Source organism: Branchiostoma floridae, chromosome 11 (assembly GCF_000003815.2).
Source record: "Branchiostoma floridae strain S238N-H82 chromosome 11, Bfl_VNyyK, whole genome shotgun sequence".
Taxonomy (NCBI): Eukaryota; Metazoa; Chordata; class Leptocardii; order Amphioxiformes; family Branchiostomatidae; genus Branchiostoma; species Branchiostoma floridae.
Genome location: NC_049989.1, coordinates 2,590,592 through 2,610,105, shown reverse-complemented (window position 1 = coordinate 2,610,105; position 19,514 = coordinate 2,590,592). Strand labels below are relative to the sequence as shown.

At 40.1% G+C, this 19,514-nt stretch overlaps 1 protein-coding gene across 2 annotated transcripts; it reads left to right on the top strand.

The window, feature by feature from the left end:
- Window positions 1-1,926: 1,926 nt before the first annotated feature.
- On the top strand, window positions 1,927-18,848 carry LOC118426748. 2 transcript variants are annotated; one of them, XM_035836302.1, is made up of 10 exons: window positions 1,927-2,098; window positions 2,869-2,963; window positions 8,777-10,181; window positions 10,391-10,759; window positions 11,055-11,177; window positions 11,372-11,533; window positions 12,091-12,911; window positions 13,215-13,327; window positions 13,459-13,589; window positions 14,461-18,848. In XM_035836302.1, exons 3-10 carry the CDS (start codon window positions 8,921-8,923, stop codon window positions 17,367-17,369), a joined length of 5,889 nt encoding a protein of 1,962 aa, XP_035692195.1. In that variant the 5' UTR covers window positions 1,927-2,098; window positions 2,869-2,963; window positions 8,777-8,920; the 3' UTR covers window positions 17,370-18,848. The 2 variants fall into 2 exon arrangements, with proteins under 2 accessions (XP_035692195.1, XP_035692194.1); XM_035836301.1 differs by lacking the exon at window positions 2,869-2,963.
- The last annotated feature ends 666 nt before the right edge of the window (window positions 18,849-19,514 follow it).

The window sequence follows — 19,514 nt, the reverse complement described above, 5'->3', positions numbered from 1 at the left end:
ACTCTTCCAGAACACCCATGTAAAATTGCAAATTAGACCAGTCCAAAAATAACCCTACTGAAAGACTTTGACAAACTAGAAGTCCAAAATATGAATTTTGAAAAATCCCCCCTCTGTGCGAGAATAGACTCTTCCAGCACACATTCTGTAAAATTGCAAAATAGACCTGTCCAAAAATGCATCCACTGAAAGACTTCACCAGTCCAATGATGAATTTAAAAAAAAAACGAACCCCTCCGTGTAAGAATGGACTCTTCCAGATAACACCGGGCTCGCTGATTGGCTGCCACCCCCCCTCTTTAGGATATAGATTCAGGCTAAGTGATTGGTTACCTATCTAATTAGATTAAATAGACATATATGCCAGTAGGTCCAATCTGCAGCTGGGGGTCAACGACCTTAAGGTCATTGACCCCTCTGGCTATTGGAAAATGACAAAAAAATCCCCAAATATATCATTTTGACGTAGTCTATGACAAAAATTATACATGTGTCATTTGAATAAATATCTAGTGCACCCTTTTACCAAAATTTAGGTCATTTGGTTTTAAAACCAGAGCACAATAGCCAAAAGTGTACTTTTTGGTCATAAAATGGCCAAATAATCGCAAAATTGTACCGTATGCCTCAAGTGTTATTGAATCCATGTGCGCATATGTCTAGGGCACTCCTATACTAAATTTCAGGTCATCCGGTTCTAAAACCAAGGTACAGGAGCCAAAAGTGTCCTTTTTTGGTAAAAAAATGACCAAAAAAATCGCAAAAATAAGTATTTCTTTATACTGTACACCAAAACTGATATTGAATCTATGTGGGGGACTTATCAAGGCACATCTGTACCAAATTTCAGCTCATTCGGTTATAATACCAGGGTACAGGGGGCCCAAATATACAGTTTTGGTCTTAAGATGACCAAAAAACCTTAATAAAATCATTTAAGAGACAGATATGGAAAAAATGAAAAAAACGTCCGAGGGTATTGGCCCACTCTACCCTTGTGCCAAATTTCAAGTCATTCGGTTGAGGAACAAGGGAGATACCGTGTTCTGAAGATTTGACAGGAGAAAGAAAGAAAGAAAGAAACATTACGAATACAATATATTTCACCATACCTATGGTATGGCTGAAATATAAATATAGGATGTGGAGATAAGCGTTGACCCTGTTGGGAATTCCAAATCCTTGCAAACTACAATTATAAACTCGCAGTGGCGCAGGGTGACATACGGCCACTGTATGGTCGCAATAGGCAGTGTTTCTGTATCTACGGGACCGGAAATTGTGTGGCCATGGCCGTGTTGGACAGGTGGTCACTATTAGACCAATTCTTAATAATGCCGCTAATACAGGGTTGACGGTAATCTAAGTAGAGGAGACCTTCACTCGACATTATTATGTTAATCAAAAGGCTATTTTCATGGTTATTTGTGTATTTTCTGTCTGATGACATGGCATTACAAAAACTGACCGAGGTTTGAGATCTTCGATCTCTCGTTTCCTTCGCTCGTATACGTTTCATGGCATCGCGGAACAAACAAAATGCCAATGGAAAGTCCCGAGGGCTGGCAGGTGGGGATTTCCGAACCTTTCTGCATGTCAGCAGCATTTGGTATCATGTGACCTGTGCCTTTATTATCGGGTGGTTCCATTTCGAAGTGTCATGTGTGACGAAAAAACAACAATCTGTTAGTATTTTGTACAACGCAATCCCATATTCGGTTATATCCTATTTACCATAATTTCACTCCGAATTCAATGCTTTCCTTGTTGCTTTGTAAACCAGTGGCGATGCTTTTATTACATAATGATTGTACAAGTTCAACTTTCCCTCCCGTCCACTTTCAATAAGACTTCCCGAAAGGGGAACCCCCTTTCCCAGGCACCCGCGTATATAAGAACCGCGCCTGCACCCCGAACTTCCTCTTTTGCTGGTGCCAGTCTCGAGATGGGACCGCTACATTGTTGTTCACCTGCAACTACAACAATGCTTGTCAACTAAATATGGAGACGAACTCTTAACCGTTCTCCAGCATGGGGTTTGCCTTGGTGGGTTTGCAGCTAGCACTTCCCCATCATCAGAGTCCTCTGACGCATGCAGGTACTAGCATATTTATGTATCAGAATTTACGTCAGCCCACAAGAAGCGCCCTTGGCTAGCTCTATCCAAGCTTTTCGCAGGCGCATGTGTGCCATAGTGATATATTGCGTCGACTGTAAGTGTGATTATTGTCTGGATTTAACCAATGCGTCTTTCTCGTGGTTGTTAACGTTAGACGATGAAGGAAACTCTGTCGCTGTCTTTGCTCCCTTCTCCGTTCCGTGGGTGCTGGCGGTTATTATTGCGCTGATTCGTATTTTTTAACATAAATTGGGCCAGGTTCTTATTGCTAGTGGGTGCAGACACGGCATTCACAACATGTGGGGAAGAGTACCTGACGCAATTATTATGCGTTCCCCCCAACCTGAGCGATCGTGGAAAGCCGGGAAAATTAGGCTTCAAGTTAAACCACATACCTATGCGCGGAAAGCCCCGAAAGCCAACAGGTGGGGATTCCCAAGCCTTGGGTGATCCTGTGACGTGGGGGGTGCTGACCAGTGATCGTCTTACAAAGCATGCCTTGTGATGGTGTTGGGCATAACAAAGTACAATATATAGGGGAGAGCCATTTCATATTTAGAACTTAACACCATTTTTAGGTCTACTTGTTTGCCTCCAAATTACAGGTTGGCCAATGTCAGTAGGACTAGACAGTATTAAAGGTTCAGCCAATATCTATCCATTATAAAACTTTGGAGAAACAATCCATCTTCCCTTCCACTACCACTACCATAACAACTGACTATTCATTAAATATTTTCCATTTTCAGTTCATCAGGTAATTCCACCCATGGCCAGGAAGGAGGGTCACCTGTATTTAAGTGGTCATGTTTGTACAGTTGCAACTATAATCACATGCAGTTAAGTGAGTTACATGCTTGGCCTATAATACTGTAAATGTTAGCGGGGATTTAATTTTGCGGTAACGGGAAAAAGGGACTTTTCGTGGTGGATTTAAGATGTTATGCACATTCATTGTTTTTTTTGCACTGTAGCAGTTTTTATGGGTAGTGAAATGGATGTAGAAAGTGGAATGTCTGGCTTTTGTGGGCCTGTGCTATATGTAATCAAGGATTTTTGTTATATAATGTCCTTGAAATAAATAGATTTTCTCCAAGGAGTTGTTGGGGTATGTGTGGTTGACGGATCATCATGACTTTTGGTATGTAGATAGCCATCAGGCAGACAGCTCACAGCTTGTGATCTTTTGCAGCATTTGTGACCTCTGTGAAAATGGAGGTCTAGGTTTTGGATGTGTCTGTACTTCTGTCTGTGTGTGAGTGTGTGTGTGTGCGTGCGTGCACATGTGGTCAATGTATCAAGAACTTAAGTTAATGAATTGTGATGATATTTGGTATGTGCAGGCCTCGAAATACTTTTTTTAGCCAGGTTGCGCAGGCGGCAACCTGAATCAAAAACCAACTTGCGCCATCAGCATTTCAGGTTGCGCCACTTTCAAGTTGTAACTTTCTTCAAATTAGCTACTTATCAAGTATCTGTAATAACAGTTCATTTCAGTTGAAGAAATATAGCAAAAAAAAAGATGCAGGGCAAATTAGCGCACTTTTCTCAATAAACAACATCCATTTATCGATCTTTTGAAAATAAAGACTGCAACAAACATAATTCTCAAAGAACCATGAAAAAATCGCGACCTCCGTTGAACAGTGCCGACCGTGCACCCCTCCCCAGTATAGTCATTGTCACACTAGCTGTTTTTCCCGCATTCCATCGACAGTATTGTCCCAAACAAGCAAAAAAAAAACCTTCAAAATAAGCCTATACATGTACTTATCGGCAAGGACGTTAGGCAGTCGATGAGTTTTCGTATTTACATTGTCAAAGTTTGATGCCTTGCTGCATGATTTTTGCTGTGAACACAGCGTTGGGTCATCAGATATTCCACCAATAGGCGCTACGTCACGCCGAAATGGCCAATGGGGTATGACTCTCGCGATTTGCGAGATGTGAGTTAGTGCGAGATTTTGCGCGAGACTTGAAGGTAGATTTAAAATGGCGGCTCTATAGCGGCCGAAATCCGCAAATTTTGAACTTTGAGCAAAGTTTCCGACGGAAAGGCGTTCATCCCCAAAACAGGGTGTACATTTTCTGATATCTTGTTAGTAAAGGGCCTGTATCTAAGGATCGTTTTGTTTACCCAAAAAATCAAGTTGCGCCGTGCGCAACCTGACTTTCTGAACAACTTGCGCACAGAGAAAACTACTTGCGCAGCAGGGGTGCGCAAGTGGTTAATTCGAGCCCTGTATGTGGGTCTAAGGTGTTGGGAATTTAGACAAAGCTCAAGATTGATCATGATCCTTAACCTAACAGCTTAACTCAACACAATGTTGTTACCTCCATAAAAAATGGAGGTATAGTTTTTGGTGTGACTGTCTGTGTGTTTGTTTGTGTTTCCGCATATTTGTGGTCAGCATAACTTTAGAACCTCTGAATAGATTGTAATGACATTTGGTATGCGGGTAGATGTTGGGAAGACGAAGGTCAAGGTCATTTTGGGGCCCCTGGTGTGTGACCTTGGTACTGCAGCAGAACTTTGTTTCTTTTAATCTTTTAAACTGGACATGCTATGGTCTTGATTTTTTGGTGGCAGATAGCTTGTGTTGTAGGGAAAAAGTGTTGTATGTTTGGACCCCCTAGCAGCTTGCTCTGGAACTGCAGGGGCATTCTGGTCAAAATATTCCAAGGAGGATAACGGAACAAAGGAACGATGGATTTCCATGATATTTAGTATGCAGGTATCTTTGGCCAAAATGTACATAATGAAGTGCAAATTATACAAATTTTGAGTTAATTTGCATACTTGATGAGGAAAATGTACATTTACAGTATTTGCCATTATAGGACTCCAATACATGTAACACACGTAGTTGTGGCAGGTGGAGGATTATCCAATTATGCAAGTAAGTCCCTAATTTGCATAATTAATGTGAAAGTCCCGAATCCTTCCAAGTATATGTATTACTTTATTGGATTGTCAATATTGTGACCTGTGTAAGTTAGCTAAAGGTGTACATAACCAACCATAAATTATGCAGATGTGAAAGTCATTAACATAATCAAAATATTTCATGGAGGTACAAGGTCTCCGAACTCTTGTTTTGTGTGGCATTAGGACATAATCATTGGAAGTTCAAATGAGGGCCTTATTTGCATTCGAAAGTGTTGTAATTCACTCGTGATATGTATAATTTTATGTTTGTTGAATGTTACAGTACCATGCATATATGTAGATCATTATGAAATCACAGTTTTATCATGGAATTCTGCCAAAGAAAGGACAGTTATTATTTTTCCTGTATACAATATACTGTGAAACCTGCCTGAGCGACCACCTCTTCTCAGCAAACATCTGGCCGTTTTGACCGCTTTTTCTGGGTCCCGATTTTTTTCCCCCATTGACGTAAGCATTAAGCAACCTATTCTCAACGACCACCTGGCCAACGCGACCGCAACCGGCCCAAATTGGGACCCATAATGACCGCATCATTTTCAACCTTGAGGTTTTCATTGTTTTTTTTTTATAAAACTAGTGCGATTTTGTGCCGAAATCGGCCAGTTTGCGTCGGATTTTGACTGCCATTACGATGTTATGTTTAGAATAAAGATGGCGACAGTCAATGGGTGGGTCAATGGGGCAGTCTACATCATTATAAAGTGAACGAATGCGGAAACGTATATAGCCTCATACTTTTTTTAAGAAAGATCTGTGTAGCTCAAACTTTTTTAAGAAAGATCTGTGTGAGTGCTTTTGTCCAACTGTACTGTACATTCACCCTTGGTTAAGTACGCTATCGAGACGTACCGGGCATCGAATTCGAAAGGTGCACCGTAGTTATTTCAGATACGGCGATGAAGAACACAGCGACGCATTAAGGCTTGTATGGTAACTGACAGCATCAAAATTCCCTTACTGTCTAAAACGTTAATGTACAAATAGTGAGCTTTAAAACACTGTTATCGTATAAAAGCTAGATAAAAGCTTGGGGTTAAATTTACAATTTACAGTGTGCGTGTTGTATTTGACATGAAAGACCTCGCTTCTTTGCGTGCATGCTTGCTATTTGCCATTAAACACAACAGAAACCATTTATACTTTGCATCGGGCATGTTTTGAGTCGATACTCTTCTCGGCGACCACCTGTCCAAGTCGACCGCTTTTTCCCGGTCCCCCGGGTGGTTTTCTTGGGCAGGTTTGACTGTACAATGTATTTACTCGTGGTAGAAAAGACCATCATATAGAATAGATTATGTTAATTACAGCCTTGTTTGCATAATCAATGAGAGGAGATAAAATAATTAGGTTACCAAAGCTCTGAATATCTCAAGGTATGAGTCTCCAATCTCTCCCTTTGTTTTAGGACAATTTGATTTAGGATGGAACTGATATGCCTGCTATCAAGTGTATTAATTACCTCCATGAAAAATGGAGGTATAGGTTTTGATGTCTCTGATTGTGGGCTGTATTTGTGTTTCCTTCCTTGCTTGTCTGTGTTTTTTCTGGATATTCATGGTCAGCATACATGTTTATGTTTAAAGCAATCCTCGTCGATTTGACGGACGAACAACAACACGTTTTTGTGGGTAGGTCTTGAAAAGGCTAAGGTCAAGGTCAAGTTTGGGCCCCCTGGTGTATGACCTTGGTGCTCCAGCAGAACTTCTGTTTATTGTATTATTTTTCCTGGACAATTTCTATTATATTGTCTTGAATTTTTTGGATAGCTTGTCATGTGAGGAAGAAGACTTAGGCCCAATCTAGACACAGTTTTTACCGATATCTGTGGAGATGTCGGGAGGGATCTGGAACGGATCTGGAACGTTGGCTGCGGGACACCCGTGGCGCTTGCAGTCATAAACAGATATATAGCCTAATGAGCCTGCGTTATATGCTAATGAGCCCTCCCGAAGTCGGGATGCATCTACACGCGCGTGGAAGTTGTCAGGGACCCCTGCTAAGCTATCGGGGACCCCTGCTAGGATATCGGGTGAATGGTCCAGACCTTTCGGGAGAAATATTGCAGTTACATCTAGACGCTGAAAAAAAGCTGTCAGCGAGAGCTTGTCGGCTCGCGATATCGGGAAAAACTGTGCCTTAGTGGAGTAGGTTTAGCCTCCTGTGGCAGAAATTGTTGATGAATAGATGAATAAAACTAGTGCTTTAGAGCAAAGCAAATAACTAATAGAAGAGTATGTTGAAGCAGTGTTTTTTTGTCTAAAAAATTCCTTTAGCCATGGCAGCTATATATACCCCTTGACTCTCATATCTGCATGTGATCTTTGACCTTGGTGCTATTTTCTTGACTGTTATCTCATAAGAAAGCATGGCTCACCTATCTTTCTCATCATCATCATCATCAGTCGATGTGCTTACACACAACAGGGTTGTACCGTCCCCCTTAGGGTATATATAGCATACCCTCAATTATCAGGGTTGGACATATTCACTAGTTCGATTGTCCCAGGCAAGTGCATGTCCTACTGTGGCAAGTAAGATTTTCCCCAGAGTGAGATTTTGATATATTTGTTATATTTGTCATGGCATCAAGGCTCAAGCATTGATCAACACAGAAAAATAGATCAAATAATAAAATAATTCCATTGCTGGAAGTGAGAATACATAGTGAAAAATGTTACTTAAATTTCGGGCGTGTGAAAAGATCATTTGGGCAAGTAAATTCTTTATATACTTGCCCGATAGGACAAGTGAATTTAGAAAACTTGTTAAACCCTGCTTATGCTGCTAAACATTATGCTATATTTCTCTGTAGTCCTATTTGTTGCAATTAGGAAGCATGCTGAGAATGACTCAGATGGGGACTGAGCCTTTAGCTGTGGTAGTACAATTTCCCATGATTTAATCAAATGTTCCAATAAGTGACGAAAAGCTTCTGACCTCGTGTGCTTAAATTAAATGTGTGGTAAATGCTGCTTGTGAATGCTGTGTCAAGCTTTTTGCACTATAACGTTACATTTGCGCTTTTACCAAGTGGAACTTGTACAGAAATGAGATTCATGCTCATGTGTCAATTTATTTTGCTTGTATGGGATTGTGCAACATATTTCAATTTCTTGTTGTTTCTGTCTGTTTGAATTCAAACAATAAATGTCATTAACAATAAATGTCAAACAATAAATGTCATTAACCTGTATAGTATTACATACCCAGGGCTCGAAATTCATTTTGGGGATTAGGTGCACTGGTGCACCCAGCTTGAAAAATTGGGTGCACCAAAAATTTTTTGGGTGCACTACTTAATTTTAAGTAATAACCTAATAATAAAACTTAGTTACAAGCTATTAAATTCTTAAACAAGTACCATGACAGACATTTTTATCATCTTCTGAACACTTAATTGTCAAGAATAAGATGTATACTAGTATACTTTGATATCTTTACATACATAAACGTAAGAAAATATTTGGGTGCACACTGTGCACCCACAGAAGATAGTTGGGTGCACAGCTCCAATTGTGCACCTGCACCCAGTATTTCGAGCCCTGCATACCTCGTACTTGTAATATATGCACTAAAGCAGTCATATGCCATTCATGGTGACAAGAAACACCAACATCTCAGAAATATAAAGAAATATAATCAAACTTTGAATTTATGCAGAATGTAAATATTAATGGTATTTATGAGTCCTCTTTGTATTTCAGATATTTAGAGCCACTGAAGACAAAGAACGTTACAAACTTTTATAGTCGAAAACGTACACCAACATTGAAACTTTATATTCAATACTCTCGGCTTGGCTTCAAAATACAGAGTGCACAGAACTGCAGAACACCACTGGTCTGCCGATGAGGTCACCACACATGTCATTTCTGAATCATGTCAAGCAAAGATCGATCCCAACTAGCCATCTAAACTGTTATAATATCCCTGCAGACTACAAGGCATCACTTCTGTTTGGCTTAGGCAATTGTGTGATTAGTGGCTATGACAAGCATTCTTACAGCCTTACAATGAACGCAGTTTATCCTAGTCATAACATGGAACCTTGCAGGGTTGGAACTGCAATAGACAGATGTCAAAATGGTGACTTTGACATGCTTGCACAAGGAAACGAACAAAGTGAAGACACCAGAAAACTCCAACAAGGGGTGAGCACTATAGTTCAGATTGGTAACTACAGCAAGACAGAAGGAGAAAATACATCTGCAAACCTGAATAATGGTGAAACAACTGTCACCGACCACCATGATGAATGCATCATTCATAGGGAAGATGCAAATCGTCCAATCTGCCCAACAAGCTCTGATCAAATCAGTATCTCTCCTGATAGTGGCAATGAAACTGACCAGGCTGCCGACAGCAGAGATAACGACACACCTCTTCATACTTTTCTCAGTGAAGCAAATTACAAAGACATGCAGTCAGGGCAAAAACATACAAGCAACAGTGATGTTGGAAGAGCTGTTGAGAACTCAGAGTCTACAAACAACAAACCCATAGTTCATGGTCAAGGTCAGGTTTTGCCAAGTGCACAGCCAAATTCTTGTGTAGCAAATGATAGTTACTGTAATAACTGTCCAACATTACAAGAAGCATCAGTGGATACAAGCAATGTAGAGGCAGGTGCAGAGGAACAGGCTACCACATGCTTACATCTTGCATCATGGTCAGAGACCAAAACCACAAAGAGGTCAGATGCAGGCACACTGGAGGTTGCTCAGCATGCCATTGGCTACAACATACAAGTGTCTTCCAGAGATCCAGCATCATTCAGCTTATCTACATCAGAGCTAGAACAAGGCAATTGTGATATTGTGATTGACAGACCAAAAGAGGTAGTCATACATGATCAAGAAGAGGTGAAGAACTCAAGTTGTGTGCAGTTGGGTAATAACAATGTTTGCTCTTCTGGCGGAACAGAAGAGTGCACAAGTTCAGCCCTAGTTCCTTCCTCTGGTGCAATAGCACGTCACCCACGGTTTATCATCCGTGAGCCTGAATCTGTCGTTGTGTATAGTAAGAAGGGTATTGACAACTGCGAAAACGTGCAAATTGGAAACAACAACCTTATGGATTTGGAGAGAAAAGTGCTGCCCCAGAATGAAGGTAAGTCCTAGTCTGCCATGTACTTAGAATGAGCCTATCTTACAATTGTATGCATCCAAGGTAACAAGACTTTTGACAGTAACATACATTTTGTAATTAATTGTAAGTTTTCTTGTCTAACAAAAAGACAATAATCTTGACCTGTCAAACAAAAACAACACAATTTAAATATGTTTCTTGGAACCAAATTGTTCTCATTTTACACACAGGAATTATGGAGATCTGCTTCAAGGCTGGCATCAATCCGAGAAAGAAAGAGGACATACGTGCAAAGCTCCAAGACCCAGGCATTCAGGATCGGCTTGCCACTTTGATTGCAGAACGATGTAGCGTGGACTGCACAGTAGAAAGTGTTGAAGAGGGATGCATCTTACTTAAGATTAAGGTTGCAACGGAGGCAGACCGTCTACAGCTCATCCGCAAGGCAAGAGATGGGACATTGCAGCAAATCCTCATCGAGACATTCCTACCGGAGTTTGCAGAAAAAGGGATCGATGTGCCCATTAACTTGGCCATCGGCGTGAGGAACCCTTCCCAGGAAATGGTTCATGAACTTGAACAGGCTGTGGCATCAAGCAGTGAGCAATCCTTAATCTAATTTCATGTTTTTAAGACATATTATAATTATAATAATAACATAATAGTACCCTGTTTTAAAATGTGATATCTGTCAGCCATACAATGTGTATCTTTCTGGTAGCTACTAGTCTAAGCATTCATTACATTCAAGATTGGTAAACATATGATAATCATTTATATATACATGTAGCTAGTTACATCCGTGACCAGGCTACACTGTGTTTGAGTATGATCTTGATGGGTGTAAAAAAAAACACTTATTATAGTCCCTTTATGTTCTTGTCAACACTGTAGGGGATGAGAATGTTGTGGTGATAAAGATCCGTGGTGGTGCAGCTACAGATGAACAAGCCCAACTGCACCAAGGACAAATTGGGAGCCCAAAGCAGTCTGACGAGAAAGCTGTGTCAGTCGAAGGTTTGTGTTTTGTTTCTGTAAGAATATTTGAGCTTGGGTAGTTTTATCAAACTGGCAGTGAGTCTGTTGTAAAATGATGGTTTCTGTTGCAGCAATGATTGCTATGTCAGCTTCAGGATTAAAGACAGTCAAACTGTCTCTGTTGTGGTTTATGGAAACATTTATTACATGTATGTTGTATCAATTGAATGTAGGACAAGAGGATGTTCAGATGGAAGATTTTGGAGGTCCTTCAAGTGCACAGATAGCTGCTGCCCGTGTGGATGGTACGTCTGCATCAACGACATCGCAGCAACCCCGACCCATCAAGGACTTACCGGTAGCACATTTGGACAGCATGTCAGTCTCAGCTGGAGGTACATTTCATTCTACTTTTAGAAAGAAGATTACAATGCAATGATAGTGAATTACCATTTCATAAGGTAGCTACTTATTCAATTGGAAGGCTGATGATGCAGGATATGATAGTGGACCTTATGAGGAGTCTATAGAGGAGATGTGACTCCACCAGGAAAGCATATTCACAAGATTATGTAAATGCAGTTAACTGTCAGCAAATCAGCTTACTTGTTTCCAGATTTGTAATTTAATGTCAAAGACGTAGAAAGTACATCCTAATGGCATTGATAACTGGTTGTGCCACATTGTTCACAACATATCATCATTATAGTTTTTATACCATTGTGCCAGTCCTCCATTGCCAAATTACTGATGGAAGACAGTGTAGATGACATTGACACATACAAATTGAACAATCCAAAACTGCAGAACCCATAGTCTTAAAGCAATTAAGTTTTGCAACTGACATCAACAAACACACACACGTTCATGTACACTGTCAAGATCGAGTTTGATATGTCATGTGATTACCACAATATATATTTTATTCCTGAGAAAATGTTGGTTTTGGCAGATGTTGGTGGTGGATGTGAGAAAACTGGTGAGCAAGAGGCTCGCCTACACCACGGACACCCAGAGAAGATCAAAGAACAGGATTCCATCGTGAAATCCAAGAGTGTTTCTCCAAGAAAATCAGGCATTCAAAGAGCAAAGACTAAGCTAACATGCGTGGTGAAAGAGTTTTGTGTACTGGACAAAATCCTTGCAACTGGGTTTAATTTGGATGTTGTAGAGAGGGGATACGGGCAAATTCTGATCAATGCTATTAGTAGTGAAGATGAGGTTTTGGAATGTGAGGCATTGAAAAGTCTTGGTGATTTGTACTTGCAGAAAGCTAAGATGAATAATCACAAGGCTAAGAGTTTTAACAAGGCCTGTGGATTGTACACAGAAGTCTTACAATGTTGTAGCAGTAGGCAAGAGAATGAAGCCATAGAGCATCGTATCAAATATGCAGAGAAGTGTACGAAGCTGGTATACTGTCAAAGTACCATGGAATCAGATGATGAGATTTTAGATGTGTCAACGGAGCTTTGTGAATTGGAAAGAAAGACGTGGTTGAAAGGATATGGTTTGGCTCCCTTGATTGAAGCTTATACCAAATACTTTGTGACTGCAGTTGTCAGTAGAAAGAGAAGTCAGAAAGTAGAATCATTGAAAAGCCTTGGAGATCTGTACCTAGAGAGGGGACAGGTTGGTGAGGATGAGACAGCATTCACCAAAGCAGGTGGCCTGTACCGAGCAGCACTGCGCTGCTGTGAAGATTCAGACGGAAGAGAAACGCTGGAACATCGCATCAAGTATGCCGAGAAAATAAAGCAAGCTGGAGTCAAGGTATTACAATTGGATGCACTTTTTTGCTTAACATACTGCATCATTATTTTTCTCCTTCTTAGTACATCGCTCACTACATTGACGCATATTAATGGATCTTTCATTTCAGACATACACAATTATGTGTAAAGTCTTGCATGTTATAGTCAATATATCTAAACAATAATTGTTAACATATTATTATCAATTTTTATGATTAAATTATGATAAAGTGTTGCCTTTGCTTGGAAGTATTGGCACTCCTGATTTTTTGGCTTGCAAACGGAATGCTAGATTACTTATTGTATGTTATTTTCATTTCAGAAGCGACAAGATAGGCGACTATCTAGGAACTGGAGAGTAACCTCTACATTCAGGTCTTATCCAATTACAAGTCAGGCAACCTCTGACGTCATCGATCAAACAAATAGGCAAGGGTGCGTGTGTTCATTAGCTCCTGTCACATCTATTTCTGTGACTGCCATTTTGTTAAATTAGTATAAAACAATCACTTTGTCAAATGAAATTATGTTTTATGCTGATAACACTGTTTTCTTACAAAACACAGAATGGAGGTAGCACTGACCAACACGTCATATACAGAACTTCTTCAGGAGGGCTGCTGGGCCCTGAAGACAGGGGACCTGGACAGGGCAGAACTAGTCTTTGCAGCTGCACTCAAGGCCATTCACATGAAAGGTAATCCAATTCATTTAATAGTAATAATAAATACAATGTCATGTACCATCGCCATTGGGAGGACATCTGTGTGACAAATACAGCATATTTTGAACTTGATTGAAGTAATTAGCATGTGGTGGTGTTTTCCTGTTATCATAATAGTCTAGAGTATCATCCTTATTGTCAGTTCATGTAAACATTGTTTTAATCACAATGAATTATAGACAAATCATCACAACAGCCCCAGCCACCGTATGAGCAAATATGTAACATCATAAACCCATTCTTCATTGAAAGGGAAAATTGTTGTCTAACGTTAGCAGCAGCTGACCGCCATTTTTTAAAAAGACACAATGACTAGTGTTATGCACTTTCTTCCCCAGTACAGCATGATAGCAATATGCCAAGCTACGTTGCTGCCACCATTTTTAGCTGCATTCAGGTCATCCAGCTGGCATCCATACTTATCAATTTTAAGCTTGTCTAAATTGCCATTTTATTTTTTGTCCAAACTTTCTAAAATAAAGTATGTTATGGAACAATTGGGCATAATTTACCAACAAAAGAAATCTCCAAATAATTTTATCTGCTTAAAACAAACTGCATCTTTTTACCTAAAAAACTATCATGACAATGTTAGTTGCAGGCTGTTTGTTGCTTAAAGTGTAAAGGTCATAAATACATTACCATGTTAAGTCTCTTGGAATTGACAAACTTACTTCTCATGATTTTTTTTACAATATACCTCACAATTATACTCATTAATGAAGAATGGGTGAACAGTTTGAATAGTTTATTTTTCTACTGGCATGTTTTGATAAATAGTACTATTCAATTAGTCAAATAAAAAGTGGTGTTGGAGTTTATAACCAAAAACCATTTCTTTTAGATCCAAATATAGATCAATACAAAAAAGAGGCAGAGATCCTATGCAAGTTAAGTGATGTCTACCTGGAAAGAGGCATACAGTCAGAAGACGGAGGCGATTTCACCAAAGCTGCAGCACTCTGCAATTCCGCACTGGTGAGAGCAATGACAGAAGATAGGGCAGGCATCAAACAAGCAATCCTACGAACTAGCCAAATGTTTGTTGAGCATGTACTGGGGATCAAGCAAGCAGTGGCTATCGGTGACACAGAGAAACACAAATTGACATTGACGGAAAGTCGCAGGCAGGTGGAAGATGAGATGAATAGAATTGAACTAGAGATAAATCCTTATAAACTCGATGACAATGATCCAAAGATAAGAGAAGTGGAGAAGGAGAGAGGAAAAGCAATCATGACCTTGTTTCAAACCATTGCTCAACAGAGAAAAATGTTTTTAGCTGGCCTTGTAGATGAATGTGTGGAGGTAATGGGGCCCCCACCCTGCAAGTATGCCCTGATAGGACTTGGTTCACTGGCTACAGGATTAGTAACTCCTTACTCTGATCTGGAATTTGCCATTCTGATAGAGGAAGAGACAGAGGGCAACATCAAGTACTTCAGGAACCTTACTCATTATCTGCATCTCAAAGTCATTGATCTGGGAGAAACCATTCTGCCGGCCATGGGGATTAAGTCTCTTAATGACTTTTACTCAAACGACCCACTGGACAACTGGTTCTACGACTCTGTAACACCTCATGGGTTTGCGTTTGATGGAGCCATGCCAAATGCATGTAAGACTCCTCTGGTCAGGGGTATAACTATCGAACTTATTCACACACCAAGGATGATGACCAAGATCATTGAAGATGACCTGACTTTGCATTCAAAGAAAGGCTACAGCCTTGCCAGCATATTGGGAAACGTATGTTTGATCACAGGAGAACAGGACTTGGTCGATGCTTATTTCACTTTATGGACTCGGGAAATGTATGAGTTACAAGCTTGTCACATACTGGCAGAAGGAACAAATCTTGTGATGTTCAAAAGAACTTCACATCCACTTGATGCAAAGAAAGAAATCTATCTGTTTCCTACCCTTGCTGTGAGTTGTTGGGCACTACTCTGTGGCATACAACCCACCACAATATGGGAAACCATTCAGAAGATGCACATGAAAGGTGTCATCAACACTGAAAACACACATCACTTGATGGTGATGGTCAGTATCTCAGCAGAAGTGAAGCTAAGGACATTCATGAACAACCGTGGTCAAACAGAGAACATGCCAGCCTTATTTTCTATGGATGCTGACACAGATATTGGGGAGAAGTTGAATGAATTGTTTTACTATTCAACTACAAAACAACTGATGAGGTACTATAACACAGCAACTCCATTAAAGGGCTTTATTTCACAAATTACGAAAATCAAGCCACCAGCCATAGGACCATCTATATTGTTTGACAATTCATCAACATTACAAGCAGAAGTGTACACAAGACTGTGTGATTACGAAAAAGCGAAAACATGCATAACATGGTCATTATGGGATGATGGTTCTAAGCTTGGTAGAGAAAAAGAACATATTAACCTTGCCAATTCACTCATCAACTTGGGTACCATCTGGTGGAACCTTGGTGATTACAGAAAGGCCATCAGCTGTTATGAAAAGTCACTACAGATGAAGCGAGAGAACACAGTGGATCCTGTCATCGCCACATTACTTAACAACTTGGGCGTCATCTGGAGTGAGCTTGGTGATGTCAAAATGGCTGTCAACTATTTTGAACAGTCATTACAAATGAAGTGGAGTATCTGTGGTAAGCACGCCACACATCCTGACATTGCCAAGTCACTTAACAACTTGGGTACCACCTGGAGTAGCCTTGGTGATCACATACAGGCTGCTGTGTATTATGAACAGTCACTACGGATGATGCAGAGTATCTATGGTAAGAACACTGCAAATGCTGACATAGCCACGTCTCTTTACAACTTGGGTGACACATGGTGGTGTCTTCGTGATTACAGAAGGGCCATCAACTATCAGGAACAGTCACTACAGATGGAGCGGGCTATCTATGGTGAGAACACTGCACATCCTCGTATCGCCATGTCACTTACCAACTTGGGAACCACCTGGAGTAGCCTCTGTGACTACAGAAAGGCAGTCAGCTATCATGAACTGTCACTACAGATGAAGCGAAATATCTATGGTGAGAACACTGCACATCCTGATATCGCCATGTCACTTACCATTTTAGGTACCACCTGGAGAAGACTTGGTGATGTCGGAAAGGCCGTCTACTATTTTGAAAAGGCCATCAGCTTTGATCCCTATTGGTCACAGCAGATGATGCAGAGTATCTATGGTGAGGACACTGCACATCCTGACATCGCTATGTCCCTTACCAACTTGGGTACCACCTGGAGTAGCCTTGGTGATCACAGAAAGGCCATCAGCTATCATGAACTGTCACTACAGATGAAGCGAAATATCTATGGGGATAACACTGCGCATCCTGACATTGTCAATGTACTTATCATCTTGGGTAATGCCTGCAGTCAGCTTGGTGATCACAGAAAGGCGATCAGCTGTTATGAACAGTCACTACAGATTGGGCAGAGTATCTATGGTAAGAACACTGCACATCCTGACATAGCCAAGGCACTTGAAAACTTGGTTATCACCTGCAGTCACATTGGTGAACACAGAAAGGCCATTGCCTATCGTGAACAGTTCCTAAAGATGATGCAGAGTATGTATGGTAAGTTTAAGAACTTGGGAAATGCTTCAAGTCACCTTGGTGATCAAAGAAAGGATGTCATATCTTATGAAGAGTTGCTACAGATCAGTCAGAGTATCTATGGTGAGAGCACCGCACATCTTGACATGTCACTTACCAACTTGGATCACTTGGAGTAACCTTATTGATAACAGAGTGGCTGTCAGCTGTTTTGAACATTCAGTGCAGAGAAAACACCAGACATCAGTCTCTAACACCAGACATCTTGTCATTGCCAAATCACAAAACAACTTTGGTAACGCAAGGAGTGACCCTGGTGATCACAGAAAAGCCATCAGCTATCATGAAAGGTCACTAAAGATGTTGCATATGAGTATTATGCACTTTCTAACACTGACAATTCACTCAACAATGTGGGTGATGCATTGATTTTCATTCAAGTTGGTGACCACAGAAAGGCCATTGGCTTAGCTGCCGTCGCCGTTATATCATGAACAGTAACTGCAGATGAAGCAAAGTATTCATGGAAAAAAACGTGCATCCTGACATCGCCATCTTAACCACTTTGGTAACATCTGGTATAACCTCAGTTACCACCTGAAGGCCCAAAGCTATCAAGAACAATTAACAGAAGAGGCAGGGTATCTATAGTGAGGACACTAACACATACTGGTGTTGCCCAGTCACTGCATGGGTGTATTGGTTTATTCCAATGGGTTCTTGGTCATTTCATATACTATTAGGCCTTCTGATATTTTGTAGCTATAGGCATTCAGTTTATAAACTATGTACCCGGTATTGCGAGGACACTGCATGCCCTGATGTTGAAAACACACATAAGATGCTGACTATGACTTGAGACAACTTGATCACAGTTTGTTTTTCTTGATAAATCAATTGGAGGAGTAACATGTACATTTTACCTACTGTCTATACCTGGTGTAGAGCAAATTGTCTTTGCTTGTCATGAAGGCAAAAATGAGTGAACTGGGTGAAATCAATGCCTCAGGCATACAAGGCCACATCATTTTGGGGAAACAATCATTGAATTTCCTTATCAATGGTGGGAAATCCCGCCAGATCTTTACTTTGTTTATGTCAATTATCTTTTGCAGAAATGAACTTGTATGAGAGTGAAAATTTGTTTCAACTCAAGGTTACAATAAAACAGAATTGAGCTTGTGAACTATTTGTTGTAAAAGATAATAATACCCAAACAATGGAAATCAACAGCAACAAAATCGACCACAGGCAAAGCTATTGCAACCTCCAACTAGCAAGAAAAGTCTGCTGATACATATGTCTGCCTTACATCAAAGCTTTGTAAAGCAAATGTCTGTGTTACCTCTGGTCCGAAATGAATGGGAAACTACCCACAGTATACAAAATCTTTATGAAAATATGTATGGATCATCAAACAAATTATCCTGTGTAATAATGTAGGGAATCACATTGTGGATTTGAATTATAGAAAATAGAATACATCAGATCCTGCCATGGCAAGTTACTACATATCTGAAAAACATGTCAAATACCTCTAATGTACATAACTGTGTATAGGAACAAGTTATGAGACTTTAAAAAAAAACTTCTACGATATCATACACAAGAGCTTTAAATATACGATAAGAATTGCAATAAAAGAAATTATTATTGGATGTAGAAATGATCAATCAATGTTGTACATAATGTACATTGCCAGAAACACTAAGTATATATTGCCATTAATTTATTATTACCCATCGCTACTTGTACAATGTACATGACATAGACTTTTTTTACTGAACAATGCATTGTAGCCTTTGTGGACAGACAGTGCCCATTCTGAGACTAGCTATGGGATGAGGGTGATATTGTGTATATTGTATAATTATGTGCTTGTAACTTCATGCCAACCTAAATCTCTTGTTTGCATCAGTAAAGTTTTGATGCAAAATGCGTCAAACTTGCAGATTGCTTTTTAATTAAAATTAACATTATTATTCACAGAAACAAAGAACAGAGTGATAATTATTGTGTTTAGGGTAAGTTGTCTTTTTCATGTCATTTATCTTCCAGTCTTTGAGGGGCACTTTTTATACACCAAACTCAATGCATTGCACAATTCAATGGGATGTCCCTTGTATGTAGTTCCATTTAACTGTATTTGGAGTTGTGTTCCAACCTTATAATTACTCTCTAGATCTGGTGACAGCCTTTGAGTCCCATCGTCATCACCACGGGTGGGTTGACCAGACAAGGTTCATTCATTTATGGGTCCCAACTCTAAGAAAGTTATTTTCTTTGATTAATTTTGTACAAATGTATCTTGATTTCTATGTCAA

Bases quoted from the DNA above. Each gene is read 5' to 3' on its own strand.
- LOC118426748 (XM_035836301.1), top strand. From the start codon at position 8,921: ATGAGGTCACCACACATGTCATTTCTGAATCATGTCAAGCAAAGATCG. The intron at 10,182-10,390 runs GTAAGTCCTAGT...TTTTACACACAG, and splicing joins AGTGCTGCCCCAGAATGAAG to GAATTATGGAGATCTGCTTC. The intron at 10,760-11,054 runs GTGAGCAATCCT...TCAACACTGTAG, and splicing joins ACAGGCTGTGGCATCAAGCA to GGGATGAGAATGTTGTGGTG.